Raw genomic sequence first — 20,543 nt, 5'->3', positions numbered from 1 at the left:
ATTTGCAGGATTCCAGCCAGTGGGATTAAAGAGACAGAAAATCCCAGTGAATGAAACACAGAAAAAACAGTGTACTTAGCTTTTGTGTGTGTGTGTGTGTGTGTGTGTGTGTGTGTGTGTGTGTGTGTGTGTGTGTGTGTGTGTGTGTGTGTGTGTGTGTGTGTGTGTGTGTGTGTGTGTGTGTGTGTGTGTGTGTGTGTGTGTGTTGTGTGAATCTGTCAGTGTTCTTTCAGGGTCATATTTCTCTCCCATGTCTCTGTATCCTAAATCATAGCTCAAGGCTACTGACGTGAAATACCTGTGCTATTGACAGCTGCGCACCAATTAGATACGTCTCACCGTGGAACCAATTACCTCGGACACATGGTGTTCTGGGTGATGGATGAGGATTTGTGCGCTTGTGTGCAGGTCAAATTTTCTGACCTCTATGTCCACAATTATTACTGTCAAGAAAAAGTAGTAACTCAAAGTCATTTTGGAAAAGTTAAGGAGGCATAAAGATTGATAAATTTCTATATATACTGAACGGCAGGAATCAATCAGTATGGGAATTATGATGACAATGTGTGTGTGATGTTTATGTCTTTAACGTCAAAAAAAAAATTCCTCTTGGGCGATGAATTGATTATTGTTTTTCTTAATTTCTTGAAACAGCTCAGCATTGTAGTTCTGAGTAAATGTTACAGCTACGAGATCAAATCCTCTCTAATGTAACTGTGAAAGATTCCTATAACTGCCAAGGATAACATCAATTTATAATACACAAATTTTATTTTATTTGTTCTTATGATAATTCTCATTGTTGTATTTTTGGTGCATGTTGAAACAATATATTTAACTGAGTTATCATCTGAGGTGAGTTAAGCAACAGAAATATGTAACGTTATTGATGCTGGTCACACGTCCTTCATTAAATTCTAGTAAATACTTTTACTTTCCCCCTCGTCTTCAGTGCCTTTGTAGGTCTAATGGAAACACAAAGACACGCACAGGCCACAACAAACATCATCGAAATTTTAATACTACACCTAACCTAATATAACAATGACATAATTACATTTTAATATGATTGATTCAGTACGATGCACATATTTATTCAGCAAAAATGACATAAACAGGGAGAGAGGAGAGACACTACTCAGGATTATATGAATAATGCACTGGGCCTCCAGACATCTTAACTGTTTCTCACAGTCTAATGTATGACCAAGTAAAATGACATGACTCTTCCTGCCCTCCTCTCCCAGGATCCTCCCTGGCTGAAATCCAAACAGTTAATAAAAACTCTCAGGTCATCAAAAGGGAGAAAATCTGATTTAATGGCGCCACACAGTTGCATAACTTCACACTTGATATTGGAAGAGTCTCTGTGACGTACCCTGAGTCAAAGATGTCACACGGGTCAGTTGTTTAACTCAGCACTGTTCAAGTGTGATACAATTTTTGTAATGTTCACAGTGAAGGAATGCATGGCAGTAGATCGCTATATGCTGCACATTGTACTGATGTATAAATAGAGAAGTGACTTTTTTTAATAATATTTGTCATAACTTTTAACAAATCGGTCACTGCTGCACCAACAACATAGGAGCATGTACAAATGCCCCAAAAATAATCAGTTCTTTGTTTCCAGATAGACAGATCTATGTTTCCTATAATGCTGGCTGTTGGTGAAGGCAGCAAGAGTAAATAAATAATGATGTAATAATTATAATTCATTAATTTTTCATTCATTTTCTTGTAGATGAGACAATTGTAATAGATAGATTGATTGATAAATACTTTATTAATCCCAAAGAAAATGATGTACCATCTTCTCTCATACATTCGCACACACCACAGTAAATACAGGTAACCACAGATACACAAGGAGAAAACAACTACACTACAGAGACAGTACACATATAAATACACAATAAACATACAAATGTACCACAAACAACACGTAAATACACACCAATGAAACATACAACACATGACAATATAGACAAACACATACCACCTAAACAAGCAAAAATAAAGAATGCAGAATTGCACAACAAGCTGGATGCCCCCATGATAGACAGACACATCCATCATAGCCACACCATCGTCTCCATGACACCCTAGTTCCACCACAGTGGATCTCAATCCATCACCTCCCCCTACTCGATGACCTTGATGACCTTCACACTCCCTCTGTATCCCTCCCCTTGTCTCAGCTGGCCACGGGCAAGAGGTGGGGTACACCCTGAACGCAGGGACGCACATGGACAGACAACCACTCACACACACGCTCACAACTATGCACAAGTTAGACTGATCAGTTCACCCAAGCTGCATGTTTTTGAAGGAAGCCGGAGAACCCGGAAAGAACACACGCAGAGAAGGAGAACATGGAAAAACAAAGCACAGAAAGGACTTGAATATAAATCTTAATAATTATAATATAAAACGTTAGCATAAATGTATTTTATTCTTCTTATTTCTTTAAAAATTAAAAAATAAAATGAATGAATACTGAAAGGTAACTCATAGTGAAAGGAAGGGAACTTTACATCTTGATAGAATCTGATTCATGAGCCATTGTGTCCAGCATTTAAATTAGTTTACAGACTTTAGAGTACAGTAGAGTACAGTACATGAATTATCTATATAGCCCTTCAGTAAAAGGAAATTTGTTCAATAAATACTTCAATGAAATACTGTGTGTAATAAGATTAACAAACTAGTCTAAATACATATTTAGAATCCAATTTTGAATTTATCAAGGGGCAGCAAGATAAAAATATGAGAAACCCTTTATGCCAAACAGCTGCAAAGTGCTCCATATATATCATTGTTAATCTTTATTTACATTTATAAAACACCAAGAGATAATCATTGTGTCCATCAAAAGTAAATGCAGTTTGTCTTCAGCTTTTGAACAAACCATTGATGCTGCTGTCCTTTGCTGAGGGCAACTTGCCTTCACTCAATAATTCAACAGCGTTAAGAGAAGAGCGTTAATTATTTACTGTTACATAACGTGGCCCCGAGTTGACATACCAGTCAAACCAGTGACGGTATAATACACATCCACATTGGGGCCAGAATCAAAAAAACAAAAAACTCATTCTTGACATTAAAAAGTACATTTTTCTTTTAACCTCAACTCTCCAAAGACATTTATTTCTGTAAGGAAAGTCACAAGAACACTATTAACAAAATACCACATATCCATTGCAGGGACGTGTGACATTTGATGATTTACTGGAACTTGATGATGCATAGCATTGTTTAGAAGAGGACAGCATGTTAACAACTGGATAATTTATAGAGTAATGTACAATAGCAAATAGACTGTGAGGTCCCCAGACTCTTCTGGATGATCTACTTCCAGTTTGATAGCACATTTGTATATTTATGAAGCCATGAATTAATTGGCAGGCCAGAGATTTAATCACATGCGCTGTTTCCCTTGGAGGATGAATAGGAAGAGTTACTTTAAAAAGAAAAACGGGAGGATGTGGGAGCTGAGAATTTCCTGATTGCTCTGTGTAAGTTTTAAAATACAACTGTGGGTAGTTGAAACTTTCAATCTGTTTCTGATTTCCACAAGAATGTGTAACTAAGAATATTAGTCAATACACAATACGCACATACACACACTTGCGTCATTTTGACAGTAATATCGCCATGGTTTATGCATTATATGAAACCACTGCAGTTGCAGGATAGAGAATCATAACAAACGCTCAGTTTTAGTGAAAGACTTGTGTTACAAAATGGATTTTGAAAGTGAAAAATATGGAAACTTATTGAAGAAAAATGATCCAACCAACCAATGAAATCCGTGAGGGTTAGTGTAGAACTGGCAGCCACCTAGCTAAATGGTAGAGCATAAAAAAGAGCATAAATGGTAGAGCATAAAAAAGAAGGCAGGAACAGCAACCTATACTCATGTCAGACCTTCATCCGTGTCCAGGATCAAGAAGGAAAATAATCTATTCACGCGTGATCACCTCTTACATTGAGAAGAATTGCATAAAACCAAACTACACACACGTTGAAAATAGTGGTAAGTTGACTTAAAATCATTCCTTTATGATCTTCTTGGACGATTCTCAAGACGTTTGATAGAACAGATTGGTTCACGAGAAAAGTCTAGTAGACTTTTGATCTCCATCAATGTTTCACACGTTACAGCATGGACACGCAGCTGTAGGACGGTTGTGCACGAATAGAACATTTCACATGTAAAATGTAATGAAATGCAGAAGAAGTATAGAATGTGAACAACTTCTACTTCCTTAAATCAGAGTACATGAGTGTGTATTCATAACAGAACCAAGGTAACTTTTCTTTTCTGCTGCTGATCTCTTCAGTTTCACCAAACAAGACCCCCTGGGGGTGATTTCCTCTTGTACACATATTTCTACTCTGACCCCACAATATACTTAATTAATTTCAAACTGTTCTGGTAATGGGAAAAAATGCTCCTGTTTTTGCTGTTCTCCTCAACTGGACATTAATTCTCCATTTCCAAAACTCATTTTCCCGTCTCTGCTTTATTTCTCTCTCTCCCCCACCCCCCACCCACCCCCCCTCTTACTTTCTCATTCACCACCACTTCTCTGATGTCTCTAACTCTGTGGACTTAGAGCAGGAGTGGTGGTGACTTGTTAGCCTACTGGCAGCAGAAGTAGGACTCTCTTGAGGTGACACAGAGGGCCCCGGGTGAGTCCAGGGGAGTCTATAAAAGCCCATCAAAGCTGCTTTTACTTATTCATCATGTCCCAGTTTGAGTTGGGAGATCAGTCTCCACTACATTGACAGGGAACACTGCTGGGAGAAAATCCTTCTTGGTTTTCACTTTACTACTAAACCCCCAGATGAATTTTCTGAATCCAATAACAGGAGTAGCATTATCAATGTATTTAATGAAAATAATAAGATTGATTTTGTTTCCACTTATGGGACAATAAAAGTTCAGCATCTATTTCAAATTGATATATCTCACAAATTTTCAGTCAATCAGACTGGGTTTAGAATATGCTAGAATATTTCTTACGGCCTATTTTTATATTACCAACTCCACCAATAATTATTCGCTCAAATGATAGAAAGTAATACCTGTTAGTCCAGAAAAAAATTACTATTCATATAAAAAATGAACTGGTTGCTACAGTATATTGGACTGTAGAGCATATAGGAATGCATTCCTAATGCATACAAAAAATGCACTACAGTGATCCCTCGCTACTCACGATTAATGGGTTCCAGGACCACCCGCAAATAACGAAATTCTGCAATATTGCGTCAAGCTATGTATTTTATTATTTACGGTAATTGCGCGAGGGTTTACTGTCTATTAAATTAGTGCAGCAAACGCAAGAAATAAACTCAAGTTTTGAGATGAAAACAATGTCAGACTGGGATAAGCATCTGTTTGTGCAGAGGTAAGTTGATTTTACTCTGAAGTCAAGCAGGCTGAGATAAACAAGACAATTTCTCTCATGCTTCCAAATACAATAAGAACACATATGAACAATATTTTTTGACGGTATCTTTTGTCCTGGGTATGACGTTAAACTGCATCCAACCTGGAGAAGGAAGGGCGCCACCAGGTTCAATTGCCCAAGACAAACCATATGATGACAACCCTCAGGGGTTATGGAATAGGCTAGGCTAGGCTAGGCTTTCTACACATGTTTTTATGAATGCTAAACATGTTGTTAATAAATGTATGTTTTAATAACGCATAACTCATTTTTCGCAAGCTTGAAAATGTCATTGTCTGGAGCAGCTCTACATTTCTTCTATAACTCCCACATCCATCTGCATATAAATGTGGACACTTTTATTATTCTTATTCTATAAGACCACAAGGTGACGTTCTTCACATTGATCAAAAAATCTTCACATTTTTGCAATGAAAGGCAAATGTAATTAAACTATTGATTATTCTTGCCTTTACAGTTGTCTATTTGCAGATCCGAGCCACATTGGCGGTGTTGTGATTGTTTGTGTCATCCATTCACATTTATGTTCTCGTGTACTGTACATGTCGTGCCCATACGTACACTGTCGTTCATGTTTGCTGTTTTTACAAGTTAGCATTTCAGCTCCTGTGAATCGTGCTGTGACAGCTATGTCCAGATGCAAAGCTAGCATTCTATTTTGATCTCTCAGATGTCATTCACCCATCCTGTCGTGCAAAGGAACACAAGGCATCAAGTGGAAAGTGAAAGATGTGTTTGACAATGTGTGGCTTCTTTCAATTAACATCGGAGTTGTGTTATTAATATTCACATGCAGCTCAATGTGTCTCGATACTAACTCTGAACACAAACAGTTGTAATCTTGAATCCTGATTTGATTTGTATGAAGTTTCTAAAGCCACATGTATGCATGAGCAAATTTCTATCACAGAAGCAGAGCTGTATTACTGAATGAGCGCATACAGGGTGTCTTTATCTTATAATTACAATCTTTGTTGCTGTTGTTGCGAGACGGAATTTTTCAGATGTCAGCCATATTTCCTGAGAAGGATCCATTGTGCTGAAGCTTTGCTGACAGACGTATCTGCATCTTGACAGTCACAGCGACTCAGTCATGAGCCCAAATAAAATCTCCACGGTGAGTGTAGCTCAGGCAATACACAAATGCTTTTGTTACACAAGGAAGAGGCAAAAAATCTGCAAAAAATATACAGAGCTTATAGTTTCTGCATGATGCCCATCAGAAAACGCTTGCTAAATTTGCATGTAAATAACTTTGCAGCGGAGATCTAGTCAACATGACAAAATCATTGTTGAGTGAATAATGAAACTTGGGTGTACAACAGAACTTGGAAAACCTGCAGTTTTATGACAAACACATACCTGTGGAATGCAATGCAAGTATACCCCGCTTGTTTAAATTAAAACGGTTTCATTAATCTTTATAATAATCATGTGTCCAGTTAGCTAATAATGAATTACCTGCAGTCGTAAATTTTCTCAATCTTGTTGTTGTAACATTTGCATAAACCTGTACATATTGTCTAACATTTGACAAAAAGTAAAGTTGCAATGATGGATTGCACAAAAGCTTCGAGGCAAATATTCAATCGTACCCAGTTGCAAATACACAAGTCTAACAAAGATGTGCTTTTATTTTGGTGCTGTTGCAAGAGATCAGACCTCTTTTTTTTTTTTTACTTGTGCCCTGCTATTTGTCAAATTACTTGCAAGAAGAAGTTAATAGTTAGAAATTCAACATCCTCCACAACCTCCTTCCTGAGATGGGTAGGAGATGAAAGCCATAGAGATGATAGAGGAAAAAGGCAGCTAAACGTGTCACGCCACAAGTCTTCTCTTTCTCTGGAGCCTTAAACGATTAATTTATTCAAGCTCAGAGCAAAACGTGCATTCCCTTATGGCAGAGAAATGCATGCAACACAGTGTGAGTTCACAGCTTTTTATCTTTTTCGTTTTTTTCTGAACGGCTCAGCACAGTCAAAACATGCTAATGATTTGTGTCAAATCTACAGCGGCGGAACATCCACATTCCAATCTGTGTCCATTCAAAATAGGACCTTAAGTTGTATGTGTCAGACGGGCAGAAACGATGATGCATCTGGAAATGCGGCTTATGCAAATGATGTTTGGTAATAAGCGAATTCAAGGAGCACAAGTGTTAAGAGAGAAAATGAATGCCACTAATTGCGAGAGAGCAAGCGGGCGAGCAAATGGGTAGGTGGGTCCACCCCATACCGCCGCTCAGAAGCCAGGCCTGGTGCCTGGAGACGGGCAGAGAGGAAACGATAGCAAGACGCTCTGCGCGGTACACACATATCTGGCTTTACTAATCTGCAAAAACAATTTCATGGTAATTTCTTTATGTAAGTGAGTAGGTGGAAATTCAGTCAGTATTCAGAGATTTACTGTAATACTCAGTTTAACGGCAAGAGACTTTAATGGCATTCGCCTCAGGGAAACCTTAGTTAAAACACACGCTGACAGATATTTTCATAGGTTCTCTGTATTTTTGTCAGCTCACAGACGTGTTCCATGACAACTGCTGCTACCAATTTGAAAAGCCGTTGTGTGAACCACTAAAGTTTGTCATTTTGCTGCTCATTTCATGGTTGTCTTTGCTGCAGTAACAAGTAATACACAGTAACCAAGGGGAGTGGCAGTAGCTCAGTCCACTAGGTCCTAGCTTGGGGGCCGATTTAAGACCCGTATTGACCAAAAGTAGGAGTGTCCACTGGAAGTTGAAGAGGTACCAGTTCACCTCCTGAGCACTGCCGAGGTGCCCTTGAGCAAGTTGCTCGTTGGGCGTTATGTGGCTGACAGCTGCTTTACCATCATTCTCTCCCATCTCCATGCCTACAGGCCCTTTCAGTGTGTGTGTGTGTGTGTGTGTGTGTGTGTGTGTGTGTGTGTGTGTGTGTGTGTGTGTGTGTGTGTGTGTGTGTGAATGTGTGTGTGTGTGTTTGTGTGTGTGTGGTACGGTCTGAACATATACGTATTTGATATATGAGTGGAAAAATTTATTTCCTTTCAGGAACAGTAAAGTATCAAAAAAAATATCACCCTCTGTTTTTTTTGGGGGGGGGGGTTTCGTTGGAAAGACCTTTTGGGCCTCAGAGACCTTGTGGTCACTTTTGTGCTGCGTTCTTGCAGTAATTTTGCTTTTGCATGCAGCAGCAGTCTCAGGTGTATTGATGGGGGCTTTCTGAGCAGCGGTTGATCCGTTCATAGTCTAACATAAAATGAATAATGGAATCTTTACGGTCTGTACTGTTTCATTCCACAATCAGCACTGATGACTCCAACATGCAATGAGAGGCAGACGGTCGGCACGTGATGTTTTTTTCCTGACGGAGGGATTTTCAGAGTAGGTGTTCCAGGCTAAAATGGAAAGGAGGAATCTTGTTGCCCAATTTGCATCAGTTACATTTGCAGGTTATGATTTATTCTGATCACATTTTGTTCATATCTTATATAAACAGATAGCTTACCAACGATGTGCATGTACTGTACAGCATTTTGGAAAAGCTTTTCTAAAGATCTTGACAGTCTATAAATGGAGCAATGGTTTCTGCAAAAAACATGCTGACCTGCAATCACTGGTCAAAACGCACTCACAGCAGCGGTGGTTATCTGTAATAATATGTGTGACCATCTCCACAGAGTAACTGTGGCTCCCTATAGTCACATCGTGTTCTATCTGGCCAGGACTGAATGAAACTGCCCTGGTGTTCAGTATATTCTGAATACATAAGTAAAGATACTGAAGGTGGGGGTGTGGGCGGTGAAAATCAGGTAAGGGGAGTGACAGGAATGGAGAAAACTAAAATGACAGGAGAATTACTGTTCAGGCATGAAAGCAGATGAAATAAATAACAGCAGGGACTAAAAGGTGCTAAATGGTGTCACTGGCCCACACAAGCAGTTTCATCAATACTAATGTTGACTAATAAATCCGTGATTTCTTCAGTGCAGCTTAGTAGAAGTAAGTTTCCCTGTACCGGTCATGAGGCTGTACTCATAATGTGTAGGACTATTCTACTGGCCTGTATCTGTCCCCTGTGGATGTGAAAACAGTCCAAACTGATTTCTATAAGGAACAATGTAATAAATTCTTTAACACCAGCAACAAGATGAAGAATAAATGTTAAGGACAGCCCCTTCTTTACCATAATCTGTTTCCAAAATGAACATTTTCTGATCTCACGAGTGATGTGATGCTGCTATAGATGATGGTCACAGTTAATGGATCACAAAGGTTTTCTGATTGGTATCTATTCTTCACAAAAATGTTGTAGTGTCCACAAAGAATGTGTTAAATGTGTTTTACAATCCCATTTATCCTCCCTGTACCTCAGTCTGTTGTCTGGTTAGTTTACACCAATTCTATCACAATTGTAATTAAACAACAAATGCTGTAACTATCTCTGGTAAGACAAGGCTGTCTCTCTCTTTCTTTCTTTTTATCATTCTCCAGGTTTCTCACTCATGACGGGTTGTCCACCCTCATCTGTGGACGGAGCAGCAGGTCTCTGCAACCCAAAGAATGTCACTCCTACTTATCTTCAACCATCGCCCACTAGCTTCCTGCTTCATCTGTGCTCTGAATATGAACCAATGTTTCAACAATACATTTACTCTGTGTGGTATATCACGGTTGACATCACACAGACAGAAAGCGAAGACACCCCCCCACCCCACCCCTGATTAGCAACAGCAGAGCGATGTGGGTGTAAAGTCATGAGGTGGTGCTGAGTTGAGTCTGCAGGTCAGGGATGAACGGGTGGAACAGGCTTTAAGAACGGATTAGCAGAGCGTCAAAAACAAAGGCTTTAACACACTTTACTTTAGTCCTGTGGGGAGATTTTGATGGTTTCTGTGGTGATCTATATGATCATCTCCATATAGGAGATGTGGGGGGAAAATTAGGGGAAAATCTTTAGCTCTTTTGCTTGCACCCAGTGGAATAAAAATGAGATAGACAAAGGCAATGAAAAGAATAGGGTAATAACTTAGGATTCTGTTGGAACCCGCTGCAGAATGAAGACACCTTGTTATCGTTATAGATGATAGCGACTGAGGTAGTGCTATAATTAAAACACTAATATCCTCAAATGTAATTTTACATAGCTGGTTGGCTGTGATTAAGAGCTGATGAATTCTGGTATGGTGCGGATTGGCATGACGAGAATGATGTAAAAACAAAAAACACCCTGTTCCTGAGATCTTTATGCTGTTTTGTTTGTCGGTTTATGAAATTAAATGGATAGGATAACTTTTCGAAGGCTAAAACATAAAAGTGTGATTTGGTACCGGTGTTTCGTGTAATGAAACATTCAGTTTGGATTAAGACCCAACCCAGGTGCCTAATCTATTGTGACTGAACAATAGTGGGAAATTTTAGTGCTGCAGTATTTTATGGTTCAATTCAAATCTGCCTGGACTGGGCAGGATGTATATTTTAAGTTGATATAATAGACATTAAGAAACACGGCTTATCCATGCAGCTGACAGTGGATAACATCAGTATTCTTTGGGACTCTTTGTCCTCTCCTTGTTGCTCCACAGTGTTAGTTCCTAACTGTCTGCTGCTGTGCAGGTAGCGTGTGTTTTTAGAGATTCTCCACTGAAAACACAGCAGAGGGTGAACATAGAAACAGTAATGGTGCAGGTCGTGAGACTGAAACAGTGAACTAGAAGACATTAAAAGCATAAAAGAGGGACTGAAGAGTTGAGTGACAAACTATATCTAACAATCTATGTCTGTCTGTCTGTCTATAGATAGATAGATAGATTTAAAGAGGTGTAGAGACTAAGCCAAGCTTTAATCCACTGAGGTATTCTGCCACACTTTCGTGAACAAAGCACTGATGAGTTTCCTAGTCATAAAAAGTCCAACACACCACTTTATGTTTGATTACTCTGATTTCCAGTTAGTGTCTCAGTTAACTCGACCAATAATTAACATCAAATAGCAAAACCTTCAGAGTTCAACGTTCAAAAAAAGTATTAAGATAAGATGAGATATACTTTAATGATCCCAAACTGGGAAATTCCCATGTTGCATCTTAATATTTCTGGACAGAAACCTGACCCTTATCCATGTCCTGAAGCCTAATGAAGACATCTTCTTCATCTTGTTCTTCCATATCGTGGCCGGACAGAAAATTTAAAGTTTCATATCTTTATAGTATCAAATATGAATGTTCAACATTTTGGAATTTAGGCTCATAGGGCCTACCATTCACCTAAAAAAATTTTAGACCTGTTGATTGCTTAGTTTTTCATAATAAAAATAAAAATTCCCTCCTGTTTTTTTGACAAATCTCACTCTCTCTCTCTATCTGTATATATATATATATATATATATGTGTGTGTGTGTGTGTGTGTGTGTGCGTGCGTGCGTGCGTGCGTGTGTGTGTGTATGTCTAGGACACCCTTGGAGAAAAGCTAAAAAAAAAAAAAAGCCACTCTCCCATCTTTTATGGAGGGAAAAAAGGAAGGAAGAGATGTGGGAAAGAAAGCAACCTCAGACTGTTATTATAATGATTAATTTAGAAGGCATGCTCCACATCTTGAGAGCCCGCTCCTACCAAGAACTTTTAATATGCACGTATGCAGTAAATATAACACATAGAAATAAACAGAGAATGGTAAGAGCAGCCCTTGTCTTCATTTCTACCACAGGGAGATGTTAAAGGAAGTAAGAAAGGCATCTTCAGGGTAATGTCAATGAAAAGAAACAAATCTCTCGCTGGCAGCCAATGAGGAGGAACTGTTGGGTAAAAGCTGATGAGAGGTGCTGATGAGAGGTGCTGATGGGGAGGTGCTGATGGGGGAGGTGCCGATAGGGTGGATGCCTTTTAGATTGTAGAATCTTGTGAACGTTTGTAAGTTGACAAGCAAATGAGACATAATTAAAAGCCACTTATCTATTTCAGCAGCATTTTCTAATTCATATCAGATAGCTATGCAGCTAAGACAACTGACCATTTTTTATGCCTTTTATCCCCTGACATGAAAAGGACGAGCGGATATGCTTTTCAGTATATCCATCCCTGCTATCATCATAACTGTGTTGAGAAATATCTTTAATAATATCTTTAAATTATATACATACGAGCTTCAGTAGAACTGAAAACAGACCCCAACCATAATGACAGTTCTTGCATTTTAACATTTTGAATTTGATTTCTGTTCATTCCAAAGTGTGATTATTTAGTCCGGACTATAGCTGGAAAATAATACAACTCAGTTTAATAGCTATTATTATTATTATTATTATTATTATTATTATTATTATTATTATTATTATTATTATTATTATCATTATCCATCTATTCAGTGCACCACAGAGCCACAACGGATGCACTCCTACAGTTAATTTAATTTACAGTTAATATTAATATTATTATTATTACTGTATTATTATTATTATTATTATTATTATTATTATTATTATTATTATTATTATTATTATTATTATTATTATTATTATTATTATTATTATGGGCAGCATGGTGGCACAGTGGGTAGCACTGTCGCCGCACAGCAAGGCGGTTATGAGTTTGCATCCAGCTCTGTGAGGAGTTTGCATGTTCTCCCCATGTCTGTGTGGGTTCTCTCCTGGTTCTCCGGCTCCCTCCCACCTCCAAAAACATTTGCGTCAGGTTGATTGGCTGCTACAAATTGCCTGTAGTGTGTGAGTGGTGAGTGTTTGCGTGCATGGCTGTCTGTCTCTGTGTGGCTCTGCGGTGCACTGGCGTTGTACCCGGAGTTTCCCCCGCCTCACACCCCATGCCAGCTGGGATAAGCTCCAATAATACACACTTCTCTAAGCTTAAAGATCAAAACCAATACTTTGAAACGTGTTGATAATCACAAGGTTTCATGGTTTCCTGAATCTGTCATATTTAGTTTGAAGCTAAACATGTTGGAAGTCTTGACAGAAATACGCAGTTAGGGTGGAGCCGGGTACTCGTTTCAGACAAGTATCAATTACAGATAACGCATTTTTGACGAGCACGAGCATGATGCATGTAAAACTCGTCACTACTTGTGCTCATGCTGAAGGAAATTCCTCAGAACTGACTGTCTTCACACTCTGTGATTGGCCAGTCACACACAGCGCCCGCCCCTCCCTACAGAGACATACCACTGCAGCCAGAGCTGTACACTCGCTGCCCCACTCTCGCACACACACACAGACATCAACTGATCTCTCTAACAGTTAAAATATAGATATTTTAACTGTTACACACACACACACACACACACACACACACACACACACACACACACACACACACACACACACGTGCTCTCTCTATCTCTTTCTCTGTCTTTCCCTCTCAGACAGTCACTCAGTCACACACACACACACACACACACACTTGCACAAACAGACAAACACAAACACACGCACACATTGTTTAACATTAGGTGGTAAAAATAAATAAAAAATAAAACTAATTCTTACTTTTGTGATCAAAAACATTGATTTGAATCTCAATTTTGAGGCTGTTCTGTAAAATAGTTTTAAAACAAACAATAATATAGCAACTTCTGATCAATCCATATCAATTTCAGATTTAAAATAATGTACCGATTTAAGCCCCACCCATTTCTGCTCAAACCACACCCACTTCCGCTATAAGTCCGAGTACAGATACGGATACAGATAATTTAGATGGTTGAACAGATACAGATACAGATAGTGGTGCACTCGCTCATCCCTATACACAATGATTTTATTCAAAAATTCCTATAACACTTGGATACTCTAGTTTTGAGTAAAATTAACTCAAATGTTGCTCGCTCATGTCTTCAGAACTAAACTGCTAATCACTAGATCATTAGTACTTTATGGAGTATTTACAGCTTCAGGATGGACTCAAAATAAAGACAGCTCATTATAATGTTAATGTTACACACCATACACTGTCATGGAGCGGCTCTAGGGGGTTAAACAGGTGCTGTTCAGCTATAGTACAGAAATAAGATGCTTCAGTATCACACTGGCTTTCCATGGGATGTCAAACACCAATGGCAGACAGCAGACAACAGTCCATCTCTATGAAGGATTATACTTCTGCTCCAAGTCAGATTGATAACAGCTTGGTAGAATATTTTTCAATGTTATACTCTGAATATGAAAGTAAATTTGATCTGGTCACGATTCTTTCCAGCCATACCCAGCAACAGGTGCAGGCAGAGGACTCCATGACAGAGTGAGAGAACATTTTATCACCCAATGCACATGACACAAACTATTATGCTACCTTAAGTGGTTGTCCCCAATGAATTTAGAATTTTTCAGAAATAAAATTGACTATCTCTCCATCATAAAATTACTTTTCACATGGAGTAAATACTGCATCTAATTTTACCTCTTCATGTATAAAAGTACTGGTGTCAGTCAGACTGAGACAATATGTTAACAATCAAGACACAAGTTACCGCACGGCATTTTGGGTTAGAATTTGAGCTAAACTCATGCAAAGTTTAAAAAATATATATACAAGCAAGGCTAGAAGCCTCACCTCTTCCTTTTTATCTCATTAATGTCGTCACATGTAGTAGTCAGTTGACAGTCTACCAAGAACCGACCACATAAACCTCTTCCCTATATTAAAGGAATCAATAAAAAAAAAAAAGGTCACTCTTTTGTTTTTTTATTTCACCATAATGTGCTGCTGCTGTAACCCTGACAGATGATTCTACTTTACAGCTTTTCCCAACCATCAGGGACTAATAAACATAGAAATAAGGGGAAAAGACAATGCGCAGAAAATATGAAGTGAATATCAAGGGATAAACTGTACACCCAGAAAAGAGAAAAAAAGAAAATTCAGATTTATTGAATCTGATTTTCTTGTCTATAAATAGATTTTTTAAGTCCTTTTCTCTCATTGACATATGCACAAATGGCTGACATTGCCTTGAAACACCAGCGAGAGAGCTCGAAAGAAGAAAATGGATAGAAGGCATTGTTTCCGTGTCTTGTTTTGTGTCTGTGACAGAAATACCAATTACTCGTTGCAACAGAACATTTCTATTCAGTGCTATTGGTACGTGGTGCAATTCTTCTTGGTTGCCTTGGTGATATGCACATCAGGAAGACAAACACAGCACCTTCTAGCCGGTTAACTGATCCATCACCAACTATAAATTGAAATGTAAGGGGGGGAAAAAAGAAAAATGCCTACCTGCCAATGAGGAGGAACTCTCCAAACACCCCAAGTCTCCGCATCGCCATTAGAAGACCTCGGACAGTCATGCCCTCACAGAAACACACGACCACGCGAGCTTTAGGAAGACGTTCGCGTAGTTTTCTCAGAAGTCGATCGTAGTGCTTCTCCCCTGCGTTGCTGTAGATCTTGTCTGAATGGGCGATGCATAGTCCCTCCTGAGAGGCAAGCTCCTTGAAAGCCTCCATGCCACTCTCCCCATAGTTTCCTACAGACAACAAAAAAAACTTGTAAACTTTCTGTTCTTACTGGAGTTAAATGTTTACCTCGTGAAATGGGAGGTAATCACATTTTTTTGAAATGTCCTTTGTGAACATGGGTGGTAGACCTGCTGTGGTATTTTCACTAGACAATGATGGATTCTTATCCATTATTACAAGTGACATAATGAATGTTTTCAGGATAGCGAAGCATTACATGCCTTGATCATCGCAAAAACACACTGACGTTCTTAATAGGGCAAGTAATTGCTTTAAGCCATACGTTTCTGTTTGTCTCATTGATGGTAAATCAATGGTTTCCTTAAAGCACTTCCCCCCGCCGATGTTCAACGTGTCATGTCCTGAGCTGAGGCTTTGATCCTCTTGTAATACGTAGCAGAGTGTTTAGCATCCGCAGATTTCAATCAAATTGTGCAACTGCTCACCATCCCAATCGTGAGCGCTACAAAGCTGTTTGAGTCTGAATCTTCCATTTCCGTTCAGACCTCATTGCTTTACTAATGTGTCACAATCTGGAATACTAAATCCCACGTCTCTTTAGCACGAGAGCTGGATTATGCAGACAATGCAATTGCTTGTGCATGTCAGAACATGTGTCTATGTGTGCACATTCTCAAAGGGAAATTAAAAGCATTTATCCAAATAAATATAAAATAATTTGTTTTGCAGTTGCTTTAATGAAAGACCAAACTCATGAGATCTCCACGACACTTTCTCATTTAATGGGTGTTGATCAAACACTCCGTCTGTGAATGTAGAGGGGAGGAAGATGGCAGCTGAAATAGTCATCCCAGTAATGCATTTACACTGCTGCACGATGGGCCCATGTATTGGTTTTCCCATCGTCCTTTGAGGATATTGTCAATCACTTCATTTTATTCTCCCACTGCTAAATGAAAATAATTATATCCACTTGTTTTATTTATAACAGTGCACCACAGCGGGATGGTGGTACACTGGTTGACAGCCTTTTTGAAAAACCTGTCAGTACTCCTACCATCCTGATGATAATCAGGACAGGTACTTTATGCAATTTCACAGCCCTAGCTGTTGCTAAGGGAACAATCTGAATTTACAAGTGGTCTAAGGCGGTCGAGAGGAAAAACTCATACTGTACACTTAAGCCACTCGTGACCACTGTTTCAGAGACCACTAAATATAGAACAAATCAAACAATGGGCTTTAAATTTGTCTCTTCAAAGGTCAGGGGAAAGTTTGCATCCAACTCTTATTTGTTAACATTCACTGTTCCTCCCAACTCTCAGATGCGTTCTTGCCAAACTGAACCAGTGTAAGGCTTTATATACTGACAAAAATATCTGCAGAGTGAAGTATCTTTCTTCAACCATGTACACTGCAGCCCGATATGTCTTGCTATCTAATCCATCCCTTCTCTGACTGGTCTTTCATTACCCTTAAATTATGACTTCAGTTTTAAAACTTCCTCCTGTAGGTACCGTATGTTGAACGTCAGAGAGCTGATGCCACCTAGCTATGCCTCCAGGTAATACATCTCCTCACAGCCCTCTCTTCATCCATGTGACAGCGAGCTGTGATCAAGACTCAGTACAACACTAGTCTATCATAGAATATTCCCAACATGTTGTTTCCTGTTGGTCTGCAGTTCCACAGTGATGATCCCGGGGGTCAGCCTAATGCATCAATGACTATTTCACAAAGACTTTAATGAGAAATGATGGACATAGTCAACTTTTCGACTCTTTCCACCCAACAAGATTTCCACCATAACACATTTGTGTGTTGTTAAACTCAACAAGTTGTGAAGGAGTTCTCAGAGTGAAAGTAAATCCATCACTGACATATCAAGTTCATTTTATTAGGTGTCTGATGAGAATTAAAACTCTGGTTATCCAACTGTTATCATTGTGGAATTCATTTAGAAATGAAAAGCTACTTTTTAACAGTAATCCCTTTGGTTCCATACATTAAAACACAACTATAGCAAAATGTCAAGGAGGAAGACGAGCAAGAAAACTCATCAGAAATGTCCACATGTCTGGAGGATGTTGAAAATTTGTAGGAAAATAACATCCACACAACACTTAATACCAGACAATAGCATACATTTCCTAACATATACTATACTATCCTAAGATATACATACTTCTGAACATGAGTGAATGTCACAATAATGTAAAATATTTCACTGCAAATTCTCAGCAATTGACTGCCAGCAGCCTCTCAGGTAAAGTGTTTTATTTTTTTTTATTTTTTTTAGAACTATAATGTACAACTAGAAATAAATGTACACTTAATCATCTTAAATTGTTGATATCTAAGAATTAGATGTACTTGAATCTAGAGCATCAGTCTACATTTCATGATAGGACAAAAAGCTTGCTGTAATGCTACTACAGTATTATTAAAATATTTCAGGACTGTCTTTATTATAAATTTCGAAAAGTTGGATGAACACTCAACAATTACCATTACTGATATACATAAGTAATACCTTTGATAATTTCATGACTAGTAAATAATCAAAAATAACCAAAACACTTTGGAGAAGTTCCACTATTTTGACATTTCAATGGGAAAAAAAAAGTGTCCAAAAATGTAAATTCCAACACAACTAAGAAAAACTCAGTTTGTCCTGATATGTATAGACCATTATCTTCACCAACTCCAATATGCCCAAAAATGTAATAATTAAAGAAAAAATTTTATGAGATGCACTTCTTCAGGGCCTCCATACCATGTATGAAATTTAATTGAACTCAATTTTTGAGACATTCTAAATAAACTCTGCCCCCTATCAGACCTGTTATTTATAGGCAGGTTTGACCATAATGACTGACAATAGTTACCCTGTATGCCTCTGTTGGAGGCAATGTGACAAAAACGACAACAAATGTCACTCAGTGGTGCCTTTAAATCTCAAATCTGTAAATCCAGAGCTCAGCAGGTGTTATTTCCTACACTTATCTTTCACTTTCCGATGATGCCTTGATATTTAAGATAGGATAAGATAAGATAAGATAAGATAAGATAAGATAAGATAAGATAAGATAAGATAAGATAAGATAAGATAAGATTAGATTGATAAATAATTGTTTGCCTGCTTCAGACAATTTGTAATTGTAATAATTACAAATAAGATGAGATTCAGTAAATCAGGGTATTTTGACATTCATGCTAATCAATAATCAAGTGTCATTTCTCCTGGATTGCGTGTTAGGTCAGTGCATGCTATTGAATAACATTAAACACAGCAGAACACTGTTCAGAATTCACTGTAAATTCACAGCAACATTTTGTGTCTGTTCCAGAATTCCTGAGAATATCAGTCAGAACTTTAATCAATGAGGCCACAGTTTTGATGCAATGGTATTTAAAACGCCATAAATGAAATAGCAGCTGATAATATACATTATGGTGACTACAATGAGAGAAGTTGGGTATGGGGTCTCACCCTCAGTGTGCACTGCAGACACGTATGTCCAGTTGTACCGCTTGACAATATCCAGCATGGCCCGGGCCTGGAGGGTGTCGGATGGCACAACCCTCAGGAAGTACTTGAACAGAGTCTTGTCACTCAGGTCGATGCTGGTGGCGGAGTAGGCGATCTGCGGAATGTTGAAGAGCTGCAAGAGGTTTTGCACCTGAATGGCCACAGAGCTGGATCCCGGTCCGATCACTCCGGCTATGGGTTTCTTGGTGGGTGGAGGCTGGTGGGACGGGGTGCCGTCAATGCACCATTTGGATCCGTCCTTGTCATCACGGATGGATATGAGGGAGTCCCGAATAAATTCGATGCTCTGCTCCAGGGCCACGGAGGAGTGCCAGCAGGAGTCCCGGATCTCACAGCCCAGGCTGATATTGGGGAGCAGATCGGGGTCGGCGTTGATCCGATCCAAAGTGTGGAACATAGCCTCGACCCGTTGGATGCCATACTGCTCGCGGACGTCCCCGCACTTCCGCTCGGCCACTTTTTCCGCAGACGGCTGGTGGTGGACGGAGAAGAGCGCTCCGATGATCACGTCTCCATCCATGCGGGCCACTAAGCGGGACACGGCGCGGGGAACCGCCGACCGCTCATGGACGCTGCTGCCGCTGTGGGAGAGCACAAGGACGCGGAGGAACAACGTGGGGAGACTCAGGAGAGCGAACGCTCCGATCTTTACGCGTGCCATATTGTGCCACATCGCGTAAGCCATGCCAACTGTGCAGGCATATTATCTGCTGTCAGTCAATAAGTCCACGTTTATCTCATGATCAGTGGCGACACTCGGAGCATATCCACGCACACCTGCAGGAATAAAATAAGACAAAACTGCTATAACATATAAGCTGGAAGATAAACGTCGCCAAACGTGATTAAGGTTTATGTGGGAAGAATCGACAAAGTACGCATGCTCCCTTCCATCAACGCCCTGTTTTACATTCCAACAGCTGCCACAGTGCTCTCACCTCTATTACACCACCGATGTGCTTTTGAGCAAGGCATGTAACTCTCACCCTTCCCCCATTCCCACCCAAAAATAGTAATAAATAACAAATCAACGAGCAGCTGAACAAAATCTGCTGCCCACTGGGAATAACCCAACTGTGCGCTACGGGAAGCAGTCAAG

General features: G+C 39.3%; 1 protein-coding gene across 1 annotated transcript in view; it reads right to left on the bottom strand.

Moving 5' to 3' along the window:
- The window catches only part of grm1a (glutamate receptor, metabotropic 1a), a 32,634-nt gene extending 12,529 nt beyond the window's left edge, over positions 1-20,105 (bottom strand). Inside the window, exons 1-2 of the mRNA XM_068342531.1 lie at positions 19,385-20,105; positions 15,689-15,938 (exon numbers count right to left, since the gene is read on the bottom strand). Of these exons, the coding sequence (XP_068198632.1) occupies positions 15,689-15,938; positions 19,385-20,105 (971 nt within the window). The remainder of the gene's footprint in view (positions 1-15,688; positions 15,939-19,384) is intronic.
- Between the last annotated feature and the right edge of the window lie 438 nt (positions 20,106-20,543).

This window comes from Antennarius striatus, chromosome 19, assembly GCF_040054535.1.
Source record: "Antennarius striatus isolate MH-2024 chromosome 19, ASM4005453v1, whole genome shotgun sequence".
Classification (NCBI taxonomy): Eukaryota; Metazoa; Chordata; class Actinopteri; order Lophiiformes; family Antennariidae; genus Antennarius; species Antennarius striatus.
The sequence above is the reverse complement of the archived record's forward strand: the minus strand, read 5'-3'. Positions and strand labels throughout refer to the sequence as shown.